The sequence below is a fragment of the Arabidopsis lyrata genome (assembly GCF_000004255.2).
Source record: "Arabidopsis lyrata subsp. lyrata unplaced genomic scaffold ARALYscaffold_4, whole genome shotgun sequence".
Taxonomy (NCBI): domain Eukaryota; kingdom Viridiplantae; phylum Streptophyta; class Magnoliopsida; order Brassicales; family Brassicaceae; genus Arabidopsis; species Arabidopsis lyrata.
The window spans coordinates 18522447-18548576 of NW_003302552.1; the positions used below are offsets into that span (position 1 = coordinate 18522447).

General features: G+C 35.5%; 7 protein-coding genes across 8 annotated transcripts; 1 reads left to right on the plus strand and 6 right to left on the minus strand.

Moving 5' to 3' along the window:
- Nucleotides 1–2911: 2911 nt before the first annotated feature.
- On the minus strand, nucleotides 2912–5265 carry LOC9317639. 2 transcript variants are annotated; one of them, XM_021029883.1, is made up of 7 exons: nucleotides 5158–5265; nucleotides 4989–5060; nucleotides 4726–4875; nucleotides 4333–4497; nucleotides 3988–4041; nucleotides 3624–3773; nucleotides 2912–3370 (listed from the first exon to the last, which is right to left on the minus strand). In XM_021029883.1, the coding sequence occupies exons 1-7, from the start codon at nucleotides 5227–5229 to the stop codon at nucleotides 2999–3001; spliced, it is 1035 nt and encodes a 344-aa protein (XP_020885542.1). In that variant the 5' UTR covers nucleotides 5230–5265; the 3' UTR covers nucleotides 2912–2998. The 2 variants fall into 2 exon arrangements, with proteins under 2 accessions (XP_020885542.1, XP_002881573.2); XM_002881527.2 differs by having other exon boundaries at nucleotides 4989–5072.
- Nucleotides 5266–7919: 2654 nt separating this feature from the next.
- On the minus strand, nucleotides 7920–9597 carry LOC9315802 (bifunctional monothiol glutaredoxin-S16, chloroplastic). Its single transcript, XM_002881528.2, has 2 exons — nucleotides 9120–9597; nucleotides 7920–8570 (listed from the first exon to the last, which is right to left on the minus strand). Exons 1-2 carry the CDS (start codon nucleotides 9489–9491, stop codon nucleotides 8070–8072), a joined length of 873 nt encoding a protein of 290 aa, XP_002881574.1. The 5' UTR covers nucleotides 9492–9597; the 3' UTR covers nucleotides 7920–8069.
- A 292-nt stretch (nucleotides 9598–9889) lies between these two features.
- Nucleotides 9890–15455, minus strand: LOC9317641 (AMP deaminase). The gene is made up of 20 exons (XM_021027684.1): nucleotides 14970–15455; nucleotides 14631–14821; nucleotides 14381–14546; nucleotides 13869–14047; nucleotides 13719–13770; nucleotides 13473–13600; nucleotides 13209–13388; nucleotides 13065–13132; nucleotides 12726–12868; nucleotides 12563–12624; nucleotides 12003–12116; nucleotides 11730–11870; nucleotides 11440–11592; nucleotides 11306–11359; nucleotides 11113–11223; nucleotides 10852–11025; nucleotides 10560–10640; nucleotides 10367–10465; nucleotides 10177–10285; nucleotides 9890–10101 (listed from the first exon to the last, which is right to left on the minus strand). Exons 1-19 carry the CDS (start codon nucleotides 15313–15315, stop codon nucleotides 10217–10219), a joined length of 2511 nt encoding a protein of 836 aa, XP_020883343.1. The 5' UTR covers nucleotides 15316–15455; the 3' UTR covers nucleotides 9890–10101; nucleotides 10177–10216.
- Nucleotides 15456–16229: 774 nt separating this feature from the next.
- Nucleotides 16230–17260, minus strand: LOC110229305 (ammonium transporter 2-like). The gene is made up of 3 exons (XM_021029088.1): nucleotides 17035–17260; nucleotides 16798–16901; nucleotides 16230–16664 (listed from the first exon to the last, which is right to left on the minus strand). Exons 1-3 carry the CDS (start codon nucleotides 17258–17260, stop codon nucleotides 16230–16232), a joined length of 765 nt encoding a protein of 254 aa, XP_020884747.1.
- A 1045-nt stretch (nucleotides 17261–18305) lies between these two features.
- Nucleotides 18306–19859, plus strand: LOC110229012 (trihelix transcription factor GT-3b-like). The gene is given in 3 exon segments (XM_021027688.1): nucleotides 18306–18697; nucleotides 18699–18857; nucleotides 19102–19859. Coding segments are annotated over 3 exon segments (867 nt in total). The 5' UTR covers nucleotides 18306–18547; the 3' UTR covers nucleotides 19660–19859.
- A 1324-nt stretch (nucleotides 19860–21183) lies between these two features.
- LOC110229011 (bifunctional monothiol glutaredoxin-S16, chloroplastic-like) lies at nucleotides 21184–24184 on the minus strand. The gene is given in 3 exon segments (XM_021027687.1): nucleotides 21184–21776; nucleotides 22336–22655; nucleotides 22658–24184. Coding segments are annotated over 3 exon segments (885 nt in total). The 5' UTR covers nucleotides 22722–24184; the 3' UTR covers nucleotides 21184–21275.
- Nucleotides 24185–24373: 189 nt separating this feature from the next.
- On the minus strand, nucleotides 24374–26116 carry LOC110229010 (inactive serine/threonine-protein kinase/endoribonuclease IRE1-like). The gene is made up of 5 exons (XM_021027686.1): nucleotides 25600–26116; nucleotides 25377–25531; nucleotides 25057–25300; nucleotides 24664–24970; nucleotides 24374–24595 (listed from the first exon to the last, which is right to left on the minus strand). Exons 1-5 carry the CDS (start codon nucleotides 25953–25955, stop codon nucleotides 24467–24469), a joined length of 1191 nt encoding a protein of 396 aa, XP_020883345.1. The 5' UTR covers nucleotides 25956–26116; the 3' UTR covers nucleotides 24374–24466.
- Nucleotides 26117–26130: the final 14 nt, after the last annotated feature.

The window sequence follows — 26130 nt, forward strand, 5'->3', positions numbered from 1 at the left end:
AAAACCGTATAGTGTAGTATATTAGTGTATAATACAAAACCGTATAGTGTGGTATAGTATAGTATATAAGTGTATAATACAAGTATAGTATAGTATATAAGTGTATAATACAATAACCGTATACATAGTATAATACAAAAACCGTATACATAGTATAATACAAAAACCGTATAGTTAAAAATAAATCGGGAAATTACCTCTAGATCTTGGGATCGGAAGTTGAAGGCTCGAGGACTCATCGTCTTTGTACAAAGAGAAAGATACGGTGAAGCTAAGGGGATATTCTCAAGTGTCGGCTCCTTTTTATCATCGCTACATCGTAACAGCTTCAGATCAGTAGACTTCAATCCTCTCTCCAATCATCGGTATGCGTGAAAGATAACCCAACCTCTCCTCAAACTCTGATTCTCGCTCGCTGGTGAACTAATCTAGCCATCGGAACAGCTTTAGATCAGTCGGCTCCTTTTTATCATCGTAACAGCTTCAGATCAGCAGACTTCGATCCTCTCTCCAATCATTGGAACATAGGTGAAAGATAACCTACACCCTCTCCTCCCAACTCTGATTCTGGCCGGTGAACTAATCTAGACATCTCAATTTTTCTGCGGCTAGGTTTCTTCTCGATAGATCTTCTATTTTTCTTTTGTAATTAACTTTCCATTAAAATTAAAATAAAGTGACAAGAGCAGCCCATTATTTCAAAACAAAAGCCCAACGCTGTGTTGAAGTATTAAATAAAACAAACAGCCCATGATAGAAACCACAAGAGGGCCCAAATTCCATGTGGAGAATCGAATGGAAGAGAATTACATAAGAATATCAGCTCTCTTTTTTGTTGGTTATCTTGAGGAAGACACTAAATCACAGATTAAAGTTAAATTACATCTTGATAATTAATGTAAGAAAAAATCTCTAATTTATAAAGGTTGAACACAACTAAAAGAGAAATAAATAAAATAATGATGGATTAAATGTCATATAGGATATAGTCATATAGGTAGCTGATAAAAACAAATTAACGAAGCAGACAAAGATTTTTCCCAAGCCTGATTTAGGGACAAAGTTGTTCTTACGTGACTCAATTGCAAAATTGTACAAAGACGAATTGGCCCAAACTGTGTAGAATGGCTTTGGGCTACCAACCCATGATAAACCTCAATTGAAAATGAAATCAGTTCGGCCTGCTCATGCTTTTTAAAAATTCAAAATTGGCCCAACAACTTTCACATTTCTTTGATTGTTGCAAACTGTACATCAAAGGTATATAAATATAGGCTCGTTCACAAAATTTACGTGTATTATAATCGACTTGATTTATAGATAGAACTAATGATAAATATATATACAACACAAAAAAAGCAACAACATGACTATATAAGTATATATCTATTCACTTTTCGTGTGTTGCAAATCATAATTATATGCTATTAAATAAATTTCTAATAAAAATATATATAAAAAAAGAATTACATGTTGGCCGGGATAGTCGACTGTGTTGAGATGAATGCTTTCAGTTCCATTTTTTTGTTTTAAAATTGGCACTGTTCCTTTTGGACAACTTAGATCATTTTTTTTATATTTAATTTTTACATTGTGACTTTCGTTGAAACTGATATTTGATCTTAGTATCCATTATGAAATTCTCTTATTTTTACATAAGAGAATTTCAAAATTATGCTACATTTATTATAATGATATTTGATCTTAGTATCCATTATAACCACTGTACCTGAATCTTGTGGTTTTTCAACAATAGATGTTGGAAAGCGGGTTGTTTGTATATATCAATACAATCAAATTCCTGTAAAATTGACTACAAAAATAATTCTTTTTGGGAAATTTAAATGATAAAATCTTATGGAATGTAAAATTACAAAGTAGAAGTTATAGAAGCTCACATCAATGTTTCCTTCGAGCATTTGCGTAAAAAGCAAATAAGAAGATAGAACAAGCACTAGATTTAATGTGAACTTGAAGCAATATTGAATCGAAGAATCATGGATCCTCTTCTGAAATGGACAATAAGTAATGGAAGAAAGCAGTATTCTAAATCTAAGCAATGTAAAATGTGTACGATAACATTTTTTTTTGTTTTACAAATTAAAAATTTTAGATTCGTAACCAAGTTCTTATGTACAGTAGAAATTTAAGACTTTTTGATTCTTTTCTCGGTTGGTAAGAGCATCTCCAGTCGTTGAGAGACTCAAATACGTTTCTTACATATGTATATTGTTATTTTAAAATCATTAGGTAATTTAATTAAAATTTATTTAATAAAGAAACTGAACAATTCATGAGAAGACACTTGCCTTTAAAGATTTTTCAAATGAGAGCAGTTTGTTATATCTCTCTCCGACTTTTTATTTATTTATTGTGTTTTGATGTTAAAATGCTTTTTTAGAGATATGTGCAATGGAGATGCTCCATAAACAATAGATTATGTAAAATTGTTGTTTTTTATTTATTTACTTGAAATTATTTTTTCATTCACACATCTTTTAAACTTTTTTTTTGAAGATCTTAAATATTTCTCGTTCATAAGATGAAAATAGTTTAGTCAAATTTTATTTCTGTTACAAATTTAAAATAGTTTCAGTTAATACATATAAATTCATCTATCATCAAATATCATAATTTTCAGTTAATATAGAAACTGAACTATTCATGAGAAGACACTTGTCTTTGGTCATGGGTATTTAAAGATTTTTCAAATGAGAACCGTTTCTAATATCTCTCTCCTACTTTTTTTTTTATTTTATTTTATTATGTTTTAATGTTAAAATATTTTTTTAGATATTGCATACTCTAAAAGCAATAGATTATGTAAAATTATTGTTTTTTTTTTTTTTGAAATTACTTTCTCATTCACACATGCTTAAGCTTTTTTTTTGAATATGTTAAATACTTCTAGTTCACAAGATGAAAATAGTTTAGTCAAATTTTATTTCTGTTGCAAATTTAATATAGTTTCAGTTGATACATATTAATTCATCTATCATCAAATATCACAGTTTCCACCTGGTCCCCCAAAAGAGAAAGCTACTCCATTTGGCTTGGAATAACCCCAGTATGATAATCTATAACACTGATAAGAATCTGCATATTGCCTTGCTCTCCTATCTTCAATATCAACTAGTTGATAATTTGAATTCTTCACTTTAACATGAATATAATATGAACTTTTATGAAAGTCAAAAACCGGAAAATGTCCATTTCCCATTGGAGGACTAATTCCATTTGGAGATGTAAAAGTATTTCCTCCAAATCGCACCAAAGAAGCTCCTTTATTTAAGTGTGTGAATAGTTCTTTGGGCCAATAACCAATTATTTCATCAAAGATTTTTAGTGCCCAATTTCCGCTGAAACCATCCTAATAAAGTATAAAACACAAAAAAATAATTACAAAGATATTTAAATTTTATGCGCATATATGTTATTTTAACAAAAAAAATTGACACACTATATTGAATAATGAAAAATTATAATGAGGGTGAACCCGATTATTTCAGAAGCCTAAACAAAGAACTTGAATTTGTGGCATTTATTAAAATAATTAATAACTACAATTCCTATCATTGTTGGCAAATAAATTATTTCTCTTATAAAATGTGAAGAAAATTTACCTGTAAAACTTGTGGTATGATAACAAATGTTTCTTTACCACCATAAATAGAGGATTTATTAATAAAGCTTCCAATAACAGGAAAGGGATTTATAATAACAAAACCAGGACACTTTGTATTATAACACCCCGTTTTCTTATATCCATCTGCCTGATAAATTCAAAAGAGGCAAAATATTTTGAGACACAAAGATACAAAAAGGCAACAAATGGTTTATTTTTATAAACATACAAAGATATGGTTTATTTTTATAAAGATACAAAGGTATAAAGACTATTTCCTATAATCACAAAGTTTTATTGGTTTGTCATGTATAAAGAAACATAATTATTCGCAAAAAAAAACACATAACTAAGTCACTTACAGTCCAATATATTGTAAATCGCGTCAAAGTATCCCCGTATAATCTTGGATGCACCTATAAGAAAATATAAAATACATGATGAAACGTGTGTATTATCTAAAATTTTAAAATATTAATATAAATTAAAATATTAACCAAAAATTTAAGTGGTAATATTTTTGTTTAGAAAGAAAATATTAACCATTTTATAATTTTCGTTGAATATGTATGCATAATTATAAATTTTTATGTTTACTTATATTTTTTTTCTACGTATATATATTACGTATTTTAGTTCCATGTGTAAAATCACATGACTATGTATGAGCTATACATAGTTTTTTTTTATAATTAATAATAACTTACCGCCCAACCAACTTGTATGCTATTGAGTTCACCACGAGGTCCATTCTCTAACCAAATTTGACTTTTGCTGTATTGGTTATTTCTTACAGATACATTATGAACACTTATCATAGCTTCAGCTCCTCGATAGATGCTTCCATCCAAAACGGTTTCGATTGTTGCAAACTGTACATCAAAGGTATATAAATATAGGCTCGTTCACAAATTTTATGTGTATTATAATCGACTTGATTTATAGATAGAATTAATGATAAACATATATACAACACTAAAAAGGCAACAACATGACTATATAAGTATATATCTATTCACTTTTCGTGTGTTGCAAATCATAATTCTATGCGATTAAATTAATAAATTTTTTATATAAATATATAAAAAAACAAAAATTACATGTTGGCCGGGATACTCGATTGTGTTGAGATGAACGCTTTCAGTTCCATTTCTTTGTTTTAAAATTGGCACTGTTCCTTTTGGACAACTTAGATCATTTTCTTTATATTTATTTTTTATATTGTGGCTTTCATTGAAACTGAAATTTTCCTGTAACAACACAAAATAACAGGATTAAGAAAATACAACAGAATTTCAAAATTATGCTACATGTATTATAATGACATTTGATTATATCTAAGTATCCACTATAACCACTGTACCTGAATCTTGTGGTTTTTCAACAATGGATGTTGGAAAGCGGGTTGTTTGTATAGATCAACACAATCAAATTCCTGTAAAATTGACTACAAAAATAATTCTTTTTGAGAAATTTAAATGATAAAATCTTAAGGAATGTAAAACTACAAAGTAGAAGTTATAGAAGCTCACATCAACGTTTCCTTCGACCATTTGCGTAAAAAGCAAATAAGAAGATAGAACAAGCACTAGATTTAAACCCATTGTTAAACTTTACTTATATTTCTCCATTGATATTTTGATCGCTATATATAAAGAATTTGAGTCAACAGACATTTAACATGTTACAAAAAAAATTATACTTGAGTCAACAAATAATTAATTTTATACCATTTTTAAGTTTTTTGTTACAGAATACAGAAATACAATAAAGAGATACATAAAACTGAAAATTACTATACAAACAACAATACGAAAGAAGAGAGAACACATAAAAATAAAATCAATGAAAAGAGTATACTTTGACTAAAAAAGACACGAGGAGGCCAACGTGGAAAAACGGCCAATTCCCTCCTGAACTAAATTGCTTTATCGTATTTATACACAAAACTTCAAGTCGTGCCTATAACTACATATACTTAAATAAAATTTGAATTTCCTACACGAAAAATTAAAATCTGGTCAAAACCATCAGCTCGACAAGATCTTTCTAAACCCTATTTTCTTGTTATATTCATTATTGATTTCTACTACAATCATGTTGTTTGCTTCAATCTCCATGTTTGAGTAGTTTGCTTGTTAGGTTTAGGGATTCTCATTAGGGATTTAGATGAATTAGTAGATCGATAACTTGTTAGGATTAATCTATAGAGTTCTTCACCTTAGGTTGTTCTTAATGCTAATTCTAGCTTGATCACCTAGAATTTGATCTTAGGATAATAGGTATTTGATCCGAGAGGGCACATGTCACTGGAACTACCTTAGGTGAGCAAATATTTCTAGATGCATCGAGAGTTGGTCTAGGAGAATTTGTGAACATATCAAACTTGAGTTTAATGCTAGTCTGATATAGGAATTTGCATCGAGAGATGGAATTACTGATATTAATTTAGTAACTTAGCGCATCGAGAGGTGGTTAGCTATTCATTAGTGTTTTGAGTTCTAGAACGGTTCGTTAAATAATCCTAATTAATTTGCTAGATTTACTATTAGTTTATTTCCTGAAAAATCCCTAAGCCTAACGTTTTCCCATCTGATTTACGTCTCGATTTTAATTACTTGTTTTATTTTAATTTGCAATCTTTACTTGTTTAGCTTAATTCAAAACCTGTTAGTCTATTGTGTGAACACGAGAGCTTTGTGGAATTCGACCCTAAAGTACTGCACACGATCTCTTATTTGACAGAGTAGTCTTAGGTTTAATTTGACTCATATCAATGATCAAAAGAGAGAAAAGAAAAATCAGAGAAAGAGAAAAAAAGATCGGAAGAAAATTCGAAATTGTCGCTGGCAATCGGAGGATTGATTGACGTTGAGAGAAGAAGTTCACAGTCAGATCAAGCCAGCGGGTGTTGTATTGAAGGGTTTAAACCAAGCGAAGATGAATTTGTGCAAGATTGTGACTAGCTGAAGTTCATGAAGGTTCGGATTCCTGATGAGCCCTAACAGTATATACGCGAATCTGTTGAGCAGTTGAAGAAGAAACTGAATGAGGAAAGAGAAGAAGTGAGAGTAAGATTTGTTAAGGAGGGTGAAACTGATGAGAGAGATTTAGAGAACAATGCGATAGGAATGTTGAATGAGGTTCAAAGATTGAGCCGTGAAGCTCAAGAGTTGAAGAAAACAGGAGAGAATGCACAGTCGGAAGTTGTGAAAGCAATGGAGATCGAAACCACAAGTGACAAGATTAGAACAGCTAAGATAAGGTTGGTGGCTGCAAGAAAGATGAAGGAAGCAGCCAGAGCAGCTACACGGCTATTAGTAGAAACTTACCGTAAAAAGAACGTTAGAAAGAATCGGAAAAAACTGCTAATAATTAATTTTACATTGTGATTTAGATTTTATATACTTGTATAATACAAAAACCTAACCTCCAATCATCGGTATGCGTGAAAGATAACCTAACCTCTCCTCCAACTCTGATTCTCGTTCGCCGGTGAACTAATCTAGACATCGGAACAGCTTCAGATCAGCAGACTTCGATCCTCTCTCCATAATGACATCGGTATTCACCTTCTTCTTAATATATCTTTCCTTCTCCGATCATCAATATCATTTCTCTTTATCACGTGGACTTCATTTGGGGATCAAAACTCAGACGTTTGGGCAGCATTACTGCAATATGTAATAGAGAAGAAACCGTAGAGTTAAAAAATCGAGAAATTACCTCATCTAGATCTTGAGATCAGAGGTTGAGCAACGAGATGTAATTATTACTAGAAAACTGAAATTGGAGTAAAGAAAACAAATTTACAAAATAATAAACAAAAGATAATCAAAACATAAGTAAATCATAAGCAAAATATAAGCAATAAGTAACAAATAAATAGGGGATGTGCTTTTAATCAAGTGATTAAGTCCATTTGACTCCGCTTTCCCCATCGGAGTTCGATAGAGCGATGAGGTTCACCTTCACGGAACCACAAAACTCCGGCACATATTTGAGATGTGTAGAGATATTCCGACGAACTGAAGCTCTTCGTTCTTATCGTAGACAGCGTAAACGCCGGAAGCAGACGGGATTGCAGCCATTTTTGTCGGAGCTAACACTAGAGTTATCGGTGAAATTTATTTTGACATAGGATTTTACTTATTGGGCTTGAATTGGGCTGTTCGACTCCGCTAAGACGCGTTACTCTGCATAATAGGGATTGGCTATGGATCGAAAAAAAAAAGTAACAAATAAATGATAGAAAGAAAAAAAAATGTAAATTCTTAAAATAATACAACCCATAAACTTAACTTCGTCATTATCTTACATTTCATGAAAATGTTTGCTGCTCATATAAGTTGTAACAAACGAACAACATTAGAATTCATTAGGATTCTCTATAATGAATGTTTAGAGTTACACAACTAGAAATAGAGAAGAAAATCGGATGAAACTAGTTCAAGATATTGCCAAGTTCACCATTTTCATACATTGAGGTCAAAATATCACAACCTCCTACAAGTTCTCCTTTCACAAATATCTGTGGAAACGTTGGCCAATTGCTATAGTTCTTGAGCGTCTCCCTTAGCCCGGGATTATACTCATCGTCAAGAACATCAACAGTTTCATAATCAACTCCTTGGCTTTCAAGAATCCCAACCACTCTCTGTGAGAATCCACATTGAGGAGCACTTCTTGATCCTTTTATGAAAGCTACCACTTTGCTCTCTTTCACTAAACGGTCAATCAGTTCCTCCAAAGGAACCGTGAGCTCGACATGGCGACCTGGAGTGAGACGGATATCAGATTTCTTCCTCGGAGTCTGTTTGACAAATGTGTTGTTCCCTGACTTATTCCCCGGTGGGACTTTTCCGGTTACTTTTATGTGTTCTTCTATCCATAATTTCCATGCTTGTGTTAGAACAGCTTTATCCGGTTCTTCTACTATACCAACCTAGCCAAACCAATGATGAAATCAGTTTCATATCAACAATACCAAAACTTTCCAATATTCATCAAATGATCAAAACGATAAAACAAGGTCCTCAAATTCATTGTTGGTCATCGAGTCATTGGAGCAAATAAACACTAATGTCAGCTAAATTTCTCAAGAGCTATGGTAAGTAATATAACACGGTGACGCTCTTCTAATGGGTCTCCTTTATTTCTCACAGTAACATATACAAAAAGAACACTTGATAGTTGATAAGCAACATATACAAAAAGAACACTTGATAGTTGTTACAGAACTCTTATCAACAACAGATCCAAGAACTTCATTAGTTCAAATTAAGCAAACAAGTTAGTGATCCTAATGATATGAAATACAATTCTGGAACTAAAGTGATAAACTTTTATAGCATTCATTCACCAAGACACTTCCCAAGTATAAGAACAGTAATAAACAAAAGTCAACCACAACAAAACAGAGAATCCTCGTTAGTAACACACATGCTAAACTCTATATGGATCAAGACAACGGCGATAGAGAGATGAGGTTTACCTTGACGGAGCCACAAAGCTCCGGCACAGATTTGAGATGTGTAGAGACACTTGCGGCGATGTTTCGAGATATTCCGACGAACTGAAGCTCGTCGCTCTTATCGTAGACAGCGTAAACGCCGGAAGCGGACGGGATTGAATCAGCCCCTGTAATTGGAAGCAGCTCCGTCTCCGTTAAAGACTTGACGGCGGAGGCGATTAAGAAGGGACGACGACGAGACCGGATTGTGTCACTGAGTGTGAAGGAGAGAGATGGAAAAGAGAAGGATGGTGTGAAACGTGAATAGAGAGTGATCACAGGGGTAATATGTGGAGAAAAAACACGCGGAGAGGCTGAGGCGTGCAAGGAGGAGGAAAAAGTGATTGCAGCCATTTTTGTCGGAGCTGAGAAAGAGTTATCGGTGGAAATGATGAGCTCGTTTATTTGACATAGGATTTTCCTTATTGGGCCTGAATTGGGCTGTTTTTAAGGCCTTATGATACTCAGCATAAGAATACCATATCAGGAAAGGTGGGACCCGCTCTTGTTTTTGCTTACAGTTTCCACACTTTTTGTCTGATATTAAACAAAAGGAACATTTGTCTATCTACAAACCCAAAAGTTACTTCATTATCAAGCCAAATCTACCAAATGTGAAACAGATCTCAGTATGGTTAAAAACAGAACCAATATTGGATTCGAAGATGATGCTATTTTGGATTAAAATTGAATCTGAATCCAAATTAAAACAGTATGTAACCAATTTATATGAGAAAAGATTAACTTGATCATTATAATCCAAAAAACTGAAATCCATTATATTAAAACCGGTTCTCAACTGGTCACTTTGTATCTCTCTTTATCTAAAAAGCTTTATAAGACAATATGATTGACAGCCAAATCGCTTTCTCAGGGCACAGAGCCACTCATATTATTACCCTATCTACTAGGTTCCTGCTTCGTATACTTCTCTAGCTGCTTGCTCTCTTTGTTCTCCTGAAATCTGAAATTTTAACCATTGACATCATGAGAATGTATTGTAATAGAAGTGGTGAGATCATTGAGTTGTGTTACATACATGTTGGATTCTTAAACGTTGCCATTTCTGATTGCGGTGTTTACGGAACAACTTCATCTGAGATAATAGCCTTGCCTAGATAAACCTGTTGCATCTCCTCTTTCCAGATCTGCATCAACTTCATAAGTTTAATTTGTTTTCCTACAAAGAGGACTTAACCTGTGTGAAGAATTTATATTTCATTCCATACCGTGTCACGGAACTCCACCCTTATGTGTGGCACGTTTGTTTTGTGAATGTCGTTTCCATCGGGTCCTCTTTTGTAGTAGTCTTTTCCAATCCAGTGCGACTAAAAACATGCAAAAGAGTTAGTGTTATCAGCAGATCAGACCAGAGATATCTTGTTCTTTAATACTGTAGGCTATGTTTGATATAACAAGTACCTTCAGGGCATGTGAGAAACCTGACTGGTACACTGAGTTACGAGCTATCTCGCACAGGTCACACGCACTCAGCTTCCAAACCTGAAAATCCAGTTATCATTTTCAGTTAATACATCACTATAACTGAATCCTAGAAGAAAAGGATGTCTAGAGAGAAGTTTCATTGTTCATTGGTATTTGCAATTGCAGAAGATCCATAAAAATCATCCAAAGGTAATAATAACCAAAGATAATTAACTTTCATGGTCTATGATGTTTGACATGAATGTATAATTGAAACATCATCACTTACTGAGGCAGCTATGCTATACTCTTCCACGAGCGGCTCTTTAGTTAAGTGAATCTGAAGGGGGTCATCAGTAGACAGAGACACATTGAGACCTCTCAAGAAAAACACAGGAAAGGGGTTTCGGTGGTAATCTAGAAACAAAGAGTTGTTGCTCAGTGGTGACATGGCCAGACCAATCTGTCAACAGAAATGGAATAAATGTTCAGTCAATTCTTAGAACAGAAACAATACTATATGAAATACAAGCAGGCAGTCTCTACAAACCTGGGCGAGGTAGTATAGATACTGAAGCACAGGAGACTTTCGCAGATTGATTCCATGTGCAATGCTATGGCATGTTAGAAACGTAGCAGCCAAGTGGTCAATGTCACCAGCCTGAAAATTGTAGACATGTTAAAATTCCACTGAACTGTAACTTAAAAACTGTTTATATAGCACAAAGGAAGAAATAACACACCTCTCCAGAATGTGGTCGCAGCGTGATGGTAGTCATGCCCTTTGACTCTCGAAGCTGAAGAAAAATAGTTACTTCATATTACACAGTTTTGACAGCACCAAGTTAGTTACAGAAGCGACTAGGGGGAATGGTACCTTATTTAACACATAGAGGTTAGCATAACAATAGTAGACATAGTAAGAAAATGCAGGATTGAATGCGTTAGTCCATTGAGCTGGAGTGGGCATGTGTTTTGTGGGACGTCTTTCAGGTTTGCTTTCATCATCAACCAAATCAAATCCAACAACCTGAAATAGCAAAGAAGAAACGAGCAACAAAAACAAATAAACAATCAAAACAAGCAAGAGACAGCAACCAGTCAAACCAACTCTTTATTGTGCAAAGACATGCGGATTAGAGGTTATTTGCAGATATGAATGCTAACCTGCTTCAAGAAAACATGGAGCTGGGGATGGGAATCAGGATCTACCGTCGCTTCAAACAGAGGAATGAAAATATTGTCCAGGATATTCTGGAAAGATGTCACGATACCCATGTCCTTATAAATGTTGTACAAGCGTGGGAGCTAGTGAGCAGAAAAACAGAAAACAAGGAAAATATAGCTCATTAGCAGTCATGTCACAAACACACGGAGAGAAAAAAACACATACACTCATGGAAGGACATGGAGCACACAAGTATCAAAGAGATGGCTAACCTGAATTAACCAGACAACATTCTCACTGTATAGATCATTGTTCACAATCCAACTAGCGAGTTGGTCCCACTCACTCATTTTTCTGCCATATATAGATATTCTGTATTCGGCCATCTGCGGTATTCAAAGTAGACATCAGGAAAAACAAAACAGAGCAATAATGGATCTGCTTTGGCAAGAAGATTTCTTAACACAGAATTTAAGCAATTCCATGATAATGCGCATATGTGAGGGAGTGTGAGTTTGATATGGTTACTGAGACTAAAAATCCAAGGCTTTTACTATTATATCTTTTCGTAGTATAACAAATTAGTTAAGAGTTTAATGCAGCTATAAAGCATATGCAACAAGAATAGCAAGCTTTGCGTTTGTAAGGGGGAATAGGAGGAGATCAGTTACCAAATCCTAAGTCTCTTTGTATTCCCAGCAATTATATTATAAGCTTAGGTATAATAGATTTGATTGTAACAGTGTTCCTCTTTTATAATGTTCGTTCTAAATGCATAAGACTACTGCAGTTGACCAAGAATAAAAGTACTGAAGATGCATGGGGCGTTTACCTGATATTTACTAGCTTCAAGGTCAGAGAAGACTTGCTTTGTTATCTCACCAAGAAATCGACCTAAAACCAAACAAAAAGAAATGTCAGGCAACCAAGAGAGCATAACTGATGCATCAAATGAACTAAAAACGGTAATGAGAGTTACTAGAGTATTCAATTACCTTGGATAAGATTATCCTGTTTAAGGAAAATTTCCCTAAGCCTACTTTGACCACAAGGATTATACTTTAGGTTGAACTTATCAAAACGATGAAAGGTACTTTTGTCTGCATGAACATCCAAAAGGTCGACGTTCAGGTCATATCTGTGCAAAGTTCAAACAAAAGGAAGAAGGTTTATTTCTTCATTGTCATGGTAAAAATGGGAAAAAAAAATGCAATACAGGCAATCTGCGGTGCGCAACAACCAGGGGCTCCTAAGAGAGTAATCTAATAGTCTTGGAGCCATCAAATTCAGATTGAACTAAGTTGGGAATGTTTAGAAGTTGGAAATGTAATTACCCAGTCAGATCCAGGCTCTCAAAAACTTCTCTCAAGGTCAAATATGTTCCATCTCGGAATATTACAACCTGTATAGAGGAGCAAAAAATTTATCATATCAACAAATTGTATACTATCCTAAAACATATGGTTTGCAATTGTTACCTCATCGGGTTCTTTCCGGAGCTTAGACTTGATAAACCTTAAAAGGTGTTTCTGGTTCATGCAAGCTGAATGATGCACATGAGTGTCGACTTTCCTAACGTTATAAAAATCACGATGTGGTGCACTTTTTTGAGCAAGAAATTCTTTATCCGCATTAAGCATCAAATGGAGATTAAATTTCTGAAACAAGAAAAAAAGAGTCATACTGTTAACCAGATGAAACTGGCTTATTGACATTTATTCTTCTCTAAATAAAACTCTTGCCTGTTCTAGGAGCACTAGTCGACGGTGGCACAAAGTCCGGATGTTTCCTGCAGCTATGACTTTGAGTACGTGATGCAAGTCAGTGAAAAACGCTGTGGCATCAGCTACCGGGAAGAGCTCTTCTTTTGCTGGGAAGTATGAAACAGAACAAGGGTCAGTTTTTCGAAAAGTAAAAGAATGCAACCAAATCAACTTTCATGGGTACAGGCAAAAGAAGCATTAGAATTTCAATACTAATGCTCTTACTATCTTTATTTGCAAACACGTGGACTACCCCATCTTGCATCTCAAAATAATGCTGTAAAAACAAAGATTGGAAAGTTAAATTCATCAATGCATGGTGTTTGATGCATAATGCATGGTGTTTGATGACATATATAAGGAGTAATGACTCACATCAGATTTTCCCTGAGGATAGTGTGCAAATGGCTCTGTATTAGGCTTTGGAGTACTAGGATCAGATATGACTTCTTTTTCCCATGGTGCAACTGTTTCTTGGAAGACATACCTCTTCCGCAGTTCAAGACATTCTTGCAGACATTTATAGGCTTCAACTTCATCGGATGTTGGCACCTCTAAACAGAACATATGTAAAATCTGAATAAGAAATGTGTTGAACTCTAATTGTTTCAAGCTATAATTCATAAACTATACTTTAAGGATTCCAATGGCTCAGCTCCCACATAGAGTAAAGCCTTAATTGACCCTTGCTTGTCTCACTTAAGACTAGTTATATAATTATCTGTAACTCCACTTAATTACTTGCCACTAGAAAAAAACTTTTAAACTAGTGGGACTTACGAAACAAACATGTCATGATTTGTAACAACATGAAAAGAGCACTAAGAAAACAGAAACCAGAAGTTAGGCAAGATGACAGAACGAAAAAAAAAAGTGACCATTCTTACCAAGAGGAACATTAAGACGGACAAAGGTCTCTTGCTCGGGCTCCTTACGAAGAATATCAGCGGCAATAGGATCAGGCTGAACTCCATGTAAGTCACCAGACACACTGTGTGATCGAATCATACTTGAAGCAGCCATAGATATTTGCTCTTCATTGGCATCTACAGGCTGCAAAAAAACGTCTTACTTGTAACTCCACCCCATTCAATCACAAAACATGGATTTGAAATATGATAAAATCAAGAAACTCACCAATTCATTGTCACCATTAGCTTGCAAGTAGGAAGCATCTAAACCCTCAGTATTAGTCAAATTATCATCATCATCAGATTCTTCCACACTCTCAAAAGCACTAGCACTAGCAACAGGGGATTTCGGAGAGATTGGTCTAACAAAGCTTCCAGTTTTCCTGATACTACTAGCTCCATGTACTGAAGCTCTCCCTGAAAAAAACAATCACAGACAATCTATCAGCATCATCAAAGGATTGCAATTGGAATCAAATAGCACTAAAACAACACTAAACCCGTAAAAGGATCAATTTTTATAATCCAAAATCTAATCTGATCGATTCAGGTTTGATTCTCGAACCTTCAGATGGCGTATGAAGCCTCGGGAGACCAGGAGGGATTTCATCGACATAAACGTGACCGTTGCTCCGACCTGTATCACCACCGCCGCCATCGGTAAAAGGAGTGGCATCTGGAAGAGAAGCAGGACTGCGACCGTATTGGTCAATACCCTTCCTTCTAACCTGGCTCCGCCGTCTCACCAAGGTAGGATTTTGAGGCTCGTCTCCTTCAGGGTTCTCTTTACGCTCCTTACCACGCTCAAGGACTAGATTCAGGGCCTTGAAATGCATGAAAAACCCAGAAACAGCAACAAAGGAAGCTCCAAAGAGAGCCGCGAGGGCAAGTTGGTAAATATTGGGTTCCATGAGTGACAGACACAATCAAAATCTGTGTGTGAGCTCAGGTCAGAAGAGAGAGTAAGACCACGATTTCGTTTTAGTGGCGATGGTGGGAGGTCAAGGTATCGTTGATATTTATAAGCCCACCGAGTGAAACCACGCCACTTGCAAAGGCTGGGTCTTTGAGAAAAGTTGAAACCTTTTATGCCTAAAAAGTAAAAACTAAAAAGTGTTGATAATTATAAACAAATAATTTCTTCGTTAGTGTTCAATTATTTCAGACACCAATTTTTGTTTTTATCTGTCCAAATTTTATTTTATTTATGTTTTGCTTTTATACGTGAAACTCTTCATATTTTAGAGTTTTTTTTTAAAAAAAAGGTTTTCATTTACTTATAAATATTGTACAAAATATTAAACGGAAACAAAGTTTCTTCTATATTCAACATTGACACTTACCAAGGCTCTTACCAAAAAAAAAAAAAAACATTGACACATCACAATCCCTAATTCTAAGAGAATAATAAGGTCAACACTTATCATTTTAAGAAAACTAGGTTTTGGGCCTTTTGGGCCTTTGGCATTAAGGGTGAATTAGATTCTCAAGAGAAGTATAGGTCTTAATATTAACTTGAGCCCAGATTACATATTGTGTTCACATTGGTTATTAACTTATTATTACTTATTAGCCAAATGACTTGAAGAAATTACTTTAACTGAATTTTAAAATGATCACAACTCACAAGCTCACGAACTCTATGTTTTCATTGTGAAGCATCATTTAAACAAAATTACAAATGGTTGTTAACTCCAAATACACCCCAAAAAACTGAAAAGTGAAGTTTTACCACCTATACAAAACACAAATAACTCATGCATATCTCTAATGTCACAAGGAAAACAATACACACAAAAAATAACAAAAAGAAGAATAAGAAAAATCATAGAACAATGGTGACACCTCTAGCACCATGAACATAAGAAGGATGTGCAGCTTCTTGATCTCTCTCAAACTGTTGCACATGCCTTGTAGCATCAAATTTCTCTCCATCACCCCAAAGAGCATAAGCTTCTTCCCCATGTGCAGCGTCGTCTCCAATCCCGAGCTCTTCCTCAGCCATTCTCAATGGTATGAACACCCTAATAGCGAGTAGTATGATAGTCGTCGACACCACATTCCAGACGGCAATGAAGGCAGCTCCTGCCAACTGTTTCAAAAGCTGTTTGCCGCCATTGCGGCCGTAGAAAGCTCCATTGGTCTCTGGGAGAGGAAGTATCAAGACGCAGAGCTCAGGATGTGCAAACAAACCTGTCATTATTCCACCAAGTAAACCGGCCACGGCGTGTGTGTAAAACACCGCTAATGTATCATCCACCTATTTTATTTTAAGCCAATCAAAATATTACAGTTCAAATCATTCTTACATGAATCAATGTTACATAATCAACTTCAATTTATTTATTTTTTGTTGGTTATGAAATTAAAGTGGGATTTATGATCTAATTTACCTTTTGAAGGAGAGCAGATTTCTTGTGAAGGATCATCATAGAAGCCCATGGAACTGTTCCTGAGACTACTCCAACTATTATAGCAGCCCATGTTTGGATCAACCCTGCAATATATATATTTCATTTGTCAGTGTAATAAATTAACCATGCAATATTACTAAGTTTCCACATAATTTAACTTTAATCATTAATAAACTTAAGAGTAAACATAAAACTTGAAAATAAGATGATTGAGACCTGCTCCGGGAGTGACGCCGGCTAGGCCAGTAACCATGCCTTGAATTGCTCCGATGACAGAAGGTTTGCCAAAGAAGATGACATCAAGTGTGGTCCATACGAGGAGGCTAGTCGCGGCCGAGAGGTTAGTGTTGAGCACCGCGATCGAGGAGGTTAAGTTGGCGGCGTAAGGAGCACCGTTAAAACCGGACCATCCCATCCATAGAAGCCCAGCTCCGGCAAGCATTAATAGAACATTGTTCGGTGGGAATCTTTCTCTAGAATGCTGGCTAATTCCACGCACGTGTCAGTTGTCACACTATAATTCTGTGTTTTCGTGAATGAAGAAATCATTCCACCACTTTTGTTATTTTGTAACTATCTAACACGTGAAGGAATTTAGGAAACGAGAGATTCTAGAGAAGTAACATAGTTTTGTATATTTTTTAAAAAGTGCTTAAAGTTAGAAAACGATCGAGTTTTCTGGAAAAAGGAAAAAAAAAAAAGCAAAGATAAAGTAGTAAATAGAAACTTGGGCATGAAGCTAAGGATATGACTGGTCGCCTAGAATTTATAACCACACAGTATTATTACAAAAGTATACAAACCGAAACTTCTGGCAGTGATGATGAAACCTCAACGCAATGTTATCGTCACATCAATTTAATACCTCATTATAATATGAATGAAATGGCCGATTAAACAGAAAATACTTATTTTTATTTTCAAAAATAAGAAAATGTTAATACTCACCTATGTTTTTCTTACACTTTTCACCCTAAAAGAAATTTTTTATTATATTATTTTAGAACTTGACTTTCTGTTAAAAATTTACTGTTTTTTTATTTCGCATTGGCTAATAGAAATTTTAACAAATTATAATTATTTTAATTAAATTTATTATTTTTACCGAACTAACTCGGTAATAAATTCATTTCATACACATTATTTGACCATATGTCGACTGTCAGAATCTAGAATACTATTTGTCAAATGAAAGTGATTACATTATGAGATAACGATAGAAATATCCACATCCCTCCTAATTAACATATCTTTTATTAACGAATTGACTAATAATTTAAGACGCTAATCCCTTGCTCTATAGATCATTTAAATTAATAATATAACATATACTAGTACTAATATTAATATGACATCTACCGAAAGCTTTTTTCTTTTTAATATTTTGTCAAAAGAAGACACACACAAAAAAAAGTAAATTTATATTAGAAAAAATCCAAGACAGAGAAAGAAAAAAAAAAGTAAACGCGTAGACAGATGGCGACAAGAGAAAGAGAGAGTGGAGAAGAAGAAAAGAATTGCGATCAAAGAAAATTAGACATCTTTCTTCCAACGTTTTCACATTACAAAACACAAACCAAAAGATAAAGAAAACAAGAAATATTTTTTCTTCGATCTGAAAAAGTGAAAGCTTCTTCTAAAATCACAAAAACAAAATCTTTTGCTTTAAAGATCGTTTGGTGATTTTGTTTTTTGTTTTTTTTTTACTAGTTCTTCTTGATTCTTTCATATGGATGGACATCAGCATCATCACCTTCACCAGCTTCAATATCTCAACAAGCATCATCTTCATCATCCTCAATCGCAAACGCCGGAAATAACGTCTCCCGTAGCGGTTGGGGATAGGTTTCCTCAGTGGAGCGTTGAAGAGACAAAAGAGTTTGATAGGGATAAGAGGAGAGCTAGATCAGACTTTCATGGAGACAAAACGGAACAAGCTTCTTTGGGAAGTTATCTCTAACAAGATGAGAGACAAAAGCTTTCCTCGTAGCCCTGAACAGTGCAAATGCAAGTGGAAGAACCTCGTCACTCGTTTTAAGGTCTCTTCTCTCTCCCTCTTCTTTCATTTTGTGGATGTGTTATAATCTTGGAGCTCTTGCATGGAACAAATAAATAATTTTTTTTTGTAACCAAGATATATTGAATCTTATATAGTCCATAATCTTTCCGGGACAAAGACAAAAACATTGTAAATTCTGAATCTTGTTGTCCATAATATTCTGAGTAGTTTAGTTTTATATGCATATGTAATCTCATTGGTGATGTATTGGTTGATGTTTCTAGGGATGTGAGACAATGGAGGCAGAGACAGCGAGACAACAGTTCCCTTTTTATGATGATATGCAAATTATATTTACCACTAGAATGCAGAGAATGCTATGGGCTGAATCCGAGGGAGGAGGAGGGGGAACAAGCGGGACAGCGAGAAAGAGAGAGTATTCTTCAGAAGAGGATCAAGAAGAGAATGTGAATGAAGAGCTAGTAGATGTCAGCAATGACACGAAAGTCCTAAACCCGAAAAAGAACATTGCAAAGAAGCGAAAAGGCGGTAGTAATAGCAATAATGGTGTAAGAGAAGTGTTAGAAGAGTTTATGAGACATCAAGTGAGAATGGAGAACGAGTGGAGAGAATGATGGGAGGCGAGGGAGAAGGAGAGAGCAGAGAAAGAAGAAGGATGGAGAAGGAAGATGGAGGAGCTTGAGAAAGAGAGGGTGGCTATGGAGCGGATGTGGCGGGATAGAGAGGAACAACGGCGGTCGAGGGAGGAGATGAGAGCAGAGAAGAGAGATTCGCTTATTAATGCATTGCTTGCTAAGCTTACTAGAGATGGTTCTCTCTAATCTTTCTCAGCTATTATTCTTAACCTAAGTTAACCTGTTCATTATATGCTTGTTTGGGGTGTAGCGTAGGTTTGATTATTTGGTGGGGGGAATAGTTAGTTTATTCATGGAAACACTCAACACTCATATATATATTGTTTGCTATGACTATGAGGACATTTTGAGTTTTAGTGAGACTTTAGTAACATATTAACCCCACATTCTTTCTTCATGGTTTATATTTTGGTAAGCCAAATTTTTTTCATACCATATAAAATTAGTGGAATAATGGTTTTAATTAGTACTTCGTAGAAGGATCTTGTATAGTATTCGTAAAATGGAACGTTAAACAACGGAACAAAGTTATTTTTCCGAATAATCTTGTATGTTTGTAGAGTGATTAGTAAATATACATATTGTTGGCGATGTAATTAATACTTTGAAATATCGGTCCCAAAAAATCATCTTCATGCAAAAGAGATACGAAAATACTAAGAAAATAGTTTTGTGGACTAATTTTGATGAGAATGTAGAGGTCAAGAGAACAAAACACAAAATTAATACAAGTACCAAACGTGGTAGATGCAAGAATGAAAAGTTATCCTATGAAATCTGGGACCATTTAGGTCGATTGTTTCTAATCTTTTATATCATTTGTCAATAGATTCTTCTTTTTCTTTTGATGATGAATCATATCTAACATGGCAATACGATACGTGTATGCGTGTGACGTTTCTTATCCACATAAAATTTTGTATGATATTCATTTGTAATTTACATATATACATGGAAGGAGATCTTTTGATGAATACACATTCTATTCTAGGAATACTTTATTGGGATATTCGGTTCTGTATAGTCGTCTCTCAATTGGAAAGCGTATGTATGTCTAACCATTTATAAGGCTTTGTATAAAGTCTTGCATAAGGTTTTCAGTACTTTTCAGTCATTTAATAGAACTAAATGGAAATTTATAATTTGGAATTGATGACTCAAAGATCTCAATAAATATTTAATTTGCTAAAAATGCATGGAACAGAAGAAGTGGCAGACATAGTTATCTTTATCCCACGTTTGGATCAAAGTTTTGAAATAAAATAGGTGTTCGATATCAACATGGTAACTTCACCCCAGCTATATCTTGATGGCCCACAAGAATATCGAAACTGTAAAACATTTCAAGGGGTGTATGTAAAGGTTAACGCGCTTTAGCTTGAGGCGATGAATAGATGAATCATGGATCGTCCTCGTTGAAAGGGACAATAAGATATATTGTCACCGACATTGACGTTTTTGGTTGCAAAGCAAAAGCCACAAGTTGTTTCCTTGTTTTTTTTTACGAAGGGTATTCAATTTAAAACCATAGTAACTAGTACATGGTTATATGATTTTTTGGTCATAAACTTAGAAAGAGTATTGCTTAGTAACAGTAAGGGAAGTCAAAGGCCACGAAAGTTTCAAGCCGGCCGCATGGAGTCATCTCTAAGGGCTGTATAGAACTCTGTAAGCTTTATAAATGCGAAAAACAGAAAACGAGTTTGAAACTATGGAAGAGAACCCAAGCGTGTTTATTAGGATTCTAAATCATGAATGTTTCGAGTTACACAACTAGAAATAGAGAAGATAATCGGATGAAACTAATTCAAGATATTGCCAAGTTCGCCATTCTCATACATTGAGGTCAATATATCACAACCACCTACAAGTTCTCCTTTCACAAATATCTGTGGAAACGTTGGCCAGTTGCTGTAATTCTTCAGCGTCTCCCTTAGCCCCGGATTATACTCATCGTCAAGAACATCTACTGTTTCATAATCAACTCCTTGGCTTTCAAGAATCCCAACCACTCTCTGTGAGAATCCACATTGAGGAGCACTTCTCGATCCTTTAATGAAAGCTACCACTTTACTCTCTTTCACTAAACGATCAATCAGTTCCTCTAAGGGAACGGTGAGCTCGACATGGCGACCTGGAGTGAGACGGATATCAGATTTCTTCCTCGGAGTCTGTTTGACAAATGTGTTGTTCCCTGACTTATTCCCCGGCGGGACTTTTCCGTTTACTTTTATGTGTTCTTCTATCCATGATTTCCATGCTTGTGTTAGAACCGCTTTGTCTGGTTCTTCTACTATACCAACCTAGCAAACCAAACGATGAATCATTCAAAGAAAATGTCAGCTATGAAGGGTATCAACAATACCAAAACTTGTCAATATCCAATCACCTCATCAAAAATGAAGAAACAAGGTCCTCAAATAAAAACCAAACGGGTCCTTACAGTTTCTATATCCATGTCAATAGATAATGTCAACTTGATTTCTCAAGAGCTATTGTAGATTTGACCGTTTGTAAGCTAATAGAGTTAAAGATCATGAACACAAGATCTTATTACTTGAAAGAACTTATCATAGAATGAGAATCAAAACACAAAACTAACCAAAATACTCCAACATCTCCTACAATGGCTAAATTGCTAATCTGACCAGTGTAGTTGAAGAAATTCAAGATCAAGAACTTCATAAGCTCAAATTTTGCAAGCGAAAAAGTCAACCACGAAACATTGAATCCTTGTCTTGTATCTCCCAACCAAGATTTACAACACAATTGCTACGTTATAGGGGTTTCGGATTCATCAATATCAGAATTCGTTTGACGAAATCCTGAATCAGTACGACAGAGATTGGGCGATGAGCTTACCCTAACGGAACCACAAAGCTCTGGCACTGATTTGAGATGAGAAGAGACACTCGCGGCGATGTTCCGAGATATTCCGACGAATTGAAGCTCCTCGTTTTTATCGTATACAGCGTAGACGCCGGAAGCGGATGGAATTGAGTCAGCCTCTGCAATCGGAAGCAGCTCCGTCTCCGTCAGAGACTTGACGGCGGAGGCGATTAAGAAGAGACGACGACGAGACCGGACTGTGTCAGTGTTACGGAGTGCGAAGGAGAGAGAGGGAAAAGAGAAGGATGGTTTGAAGCGTGAATAGAGAGTAAGGCCAGGGGTATTTCGGGAACATGTGGACGAAAAACACGCGGAGAGGCTGAGGCGTGCAAAGAGGAGGAAAAGCTGATTGCAGCCATTTTTGTCGGAGCTAACACAGAGTTATCGGTGGAAATAATGAGCTCGTTTATTTTAAAAACATAGAATTGTATTTATATGGGCCTAAATTGGGCTGATATTAAGGCCTCATGATACCACCACCATATAATTATCGTGCACAAGAATTTTTTACCATGAATGATAAGATGAAACGCACATGGGTAACCTGAGGTTTGTTGCTCGAGAGAAGAGCTTACTGGAAAATTTCACACCACAATTTTCAGGATCTAGTGAGCACGCATAGAACATCAGGAACTGCAGACGAAATCAAAATGAGTCTAAGCCAAAGATATCTCATGCCAACAATGAAGTAAAGTGTCAGGAGTCTAGAATGACGAATTATCTAGATGAATCTAAGCCAAGACATCCCATGCCGACAATGAAGGAGCCTAGCACCTTGTAATCCTGAAACTTTCAACCATCAAGTTAAGTTTTGTGGATTTTGCATAAACAGCAAACAAACACACTAACCTACCTCCTCTCCTTCATTCATGGTGCCTTCAACTGCAACTTCAAGTTCCATATCAAACATGCCTATACTGGAGTTATCTTGGAGAATATCATTTCATTTACTTACCACTTTACTTAGTGGCTATACTCTATACTTGTATGGAAAATACAGTTGTTTATGAATCAAATTCCGTCCACTTACATCGAGATCTCACAACCTCTCCATTACCACCATAAGAAGCACGTTGCCAATAATTTTTCCTATTGAGCTGTTCTCCAACCTCAACAAGTTATCCACATGTCATCAAAACCTGCAAGACAATAAGCTTGCTGTTACATTTGTCTAAACTTGAACAGAACTAAAAACTTACATGGTCTTTGTTGTGTATTTACGAGTATGGACAGTAATTTTGAGGGAGAAAGGGAAACTAAATACGAAATCTTGTGGAGAGCTGCGTGCACCCGGGAAAGAACTTCCGGCATCTTATTGTTGAGTCTGCAGTAAAAGTAAATATGAGCATCTCCAAACAAGAGTTGGGATAGTTTCCGCTAGTAGTGGCCTAAAGATGGAAAAGGAGAAAATCACAAACTGTTAAAAGCTCCTTAAGCAGATAATATATCTGGTTGACATGAGGGGTAGTTGCTGAGCTGTGTACCAGTGATATAATTAGGTCCAGCAATGCATATATTACATTTGGTTTGTGATCCCAAATTCTCATTCCAAAGACAATAAATGTGATGAATCTCAGAGGAAGGTAAATAAGGTATGTGTGAATTCAACTGTAATACTAAAGAAAAAAAAACTTGCAAGAGAAAGAAGCCGTTGATGGTGAACTTCATCTAAGTAAGTAACAGAGCACGATAGAATTTTTAAGTGTGTCTGCAAAGCAAATGAGAAATAAACATGTCTTAGCAAGCAACAACAAATTTAGAAAAAGAAAAAGAGACGATTGTCAGATGAGGGAAAAGACACATCTCTTGATGTGCCACAACATCAAACATCGATGGACATTTATTGAACAAGCTGAGTATACTGATCGATATCCCTCTGGATTTAACAAAAGATAATTCTTTTAAAGAACACACACGGAGAAATAAGCAACATTTGTAATGGCAAACACCAAAGCTGTGTCGCTTAACTCAACATATTTAAACATTGGGTTAAGAAGAGTTAAAACTGGAATGAAAATCAACCAAAATTTTGATAGAAACCATTAGTTATTTTGGCGCCCCCCTTACAATATTATCCTACTAACAAAAAAAAGTAAATGAATGTTCAAGGTAAGAAGTAGGCTCTGAATGTAGCGTTTCCCTTGCAGTTCTTAGAGATTGCCGTGTAGACATCCATCAAGAGCCTCTCAAGCTTCAGAGCAAAGTATTGCTCAACACCATCACTCACGATAGCCTGATAAAGTTTCTAAACTTAGTTTGTGTTTCTAACAATGTCAAAATGAGATAAGGAGAAAGACAAACCTGGATTTCAGATGGAAACTCTCTGTAGTGAGAAATCACGTTTCTAATGAACCTTAGCAAGTCTTTTACGTAGTTGTAATTGTAATTACCGCCCATGGCCACCATGTGACTGACAAGATCCGCATCCAGGAGTTTATTCCAACCAGCATAATTCCACCCTACTCTTGCATGCAGGTCCTTTATGACTTGAGCAGAAGCATCCAGATTCATTATGTACTCAGTGGAGTCTCTCAAGAAGTTGCGTCTCCTGTCAGAATCCCAGAAAAAGGGATGTTGAACCGCGTCGGAAGCAGTAATACTGCAACTACTGCAAATACAAACCCACAAAACCAATAAATTAGAAACAACATTTGTCAAGTAAATCTAAATTATAATCTAAATCAAATAAATTACCCTTGATTCCGCTCCAGCAGATTGGCGATGAGACATGCAGCTTCACAATTCTTTAAGAGAGAGGTAATCACTTTCACTCTTGAGCTTTGTCGAATATTGTTTCCACGGACCTTCTCATCTCCATACGGATGATGCCCAGTAAACGCATAGAATAATATGCATCCCAGCTGAAACAAGTTAGTAGAATCAGATTCCTTACTATTCTTCAACTGCTCCGGTGCTCGCCAATTGGCATCTCCAAAATCTGCAATGTGTAAATATAATTTTATAACAAAAAAAAAAAGAAAATTAAAACTTAAAATGTTTGATCAAACACTTACTTTTGGAAGTAAATCCAATCTCTGCGCTTTTGCCTAGACCAGACAGTTTTGCAACAATTTTCTTCCCCTCCTTGCATATAAGAACATTTTCCGGCGTCAGATTGCGGTGAATTATTTGCTTGCTATGCAAATGATTCACTGCAGAAACTACGTTCCTGGATCACAAAGCAAACAATTAATTAATAATATCAATAATTATGCATCAAACAAGATAATAAAATACCTCATAAGTTGTATCATCAAAGGTGCAGGAATTCCAATCTCTGTCCACAACTGACCATCTATTATCTCATCTAGTGAATCTGGTTCTTCTTGCAACTTTTTCTTAGCAAAGCGTGTCAAATCATCTAAACAGCACACCCACCTTTCTAGGCACAGATAGGAGAAATTGTCCACTTTCTTCAATCCATAGTACCTAATGATATTAGCATGTGTGTCTGATTCACATAGTAGCTTCCTCTCATTTTCTATCTCATCTTCACTAGAGAGAGATGGATTCAGCCGCACTGCTGGTACGAGACGGTATGTTCCCAAAATACCCATGAAAACAACGCCATCTCTTCTGTGTGGAATTGTCATCTTTGAAGAAATGGCTAATTCGTTGGGCCCATCCTTAGCTGGTTTAGATGCATCTGCAACTGTCTCATTTCCGGGATCTTCTGCATTTCCTGGTTTTTCATCCTCGTCCACAATGGACACAAGTTTTTGAAGAACAACTGACGTGGTCTGTCTACCATTATCTCCATTAACTCCT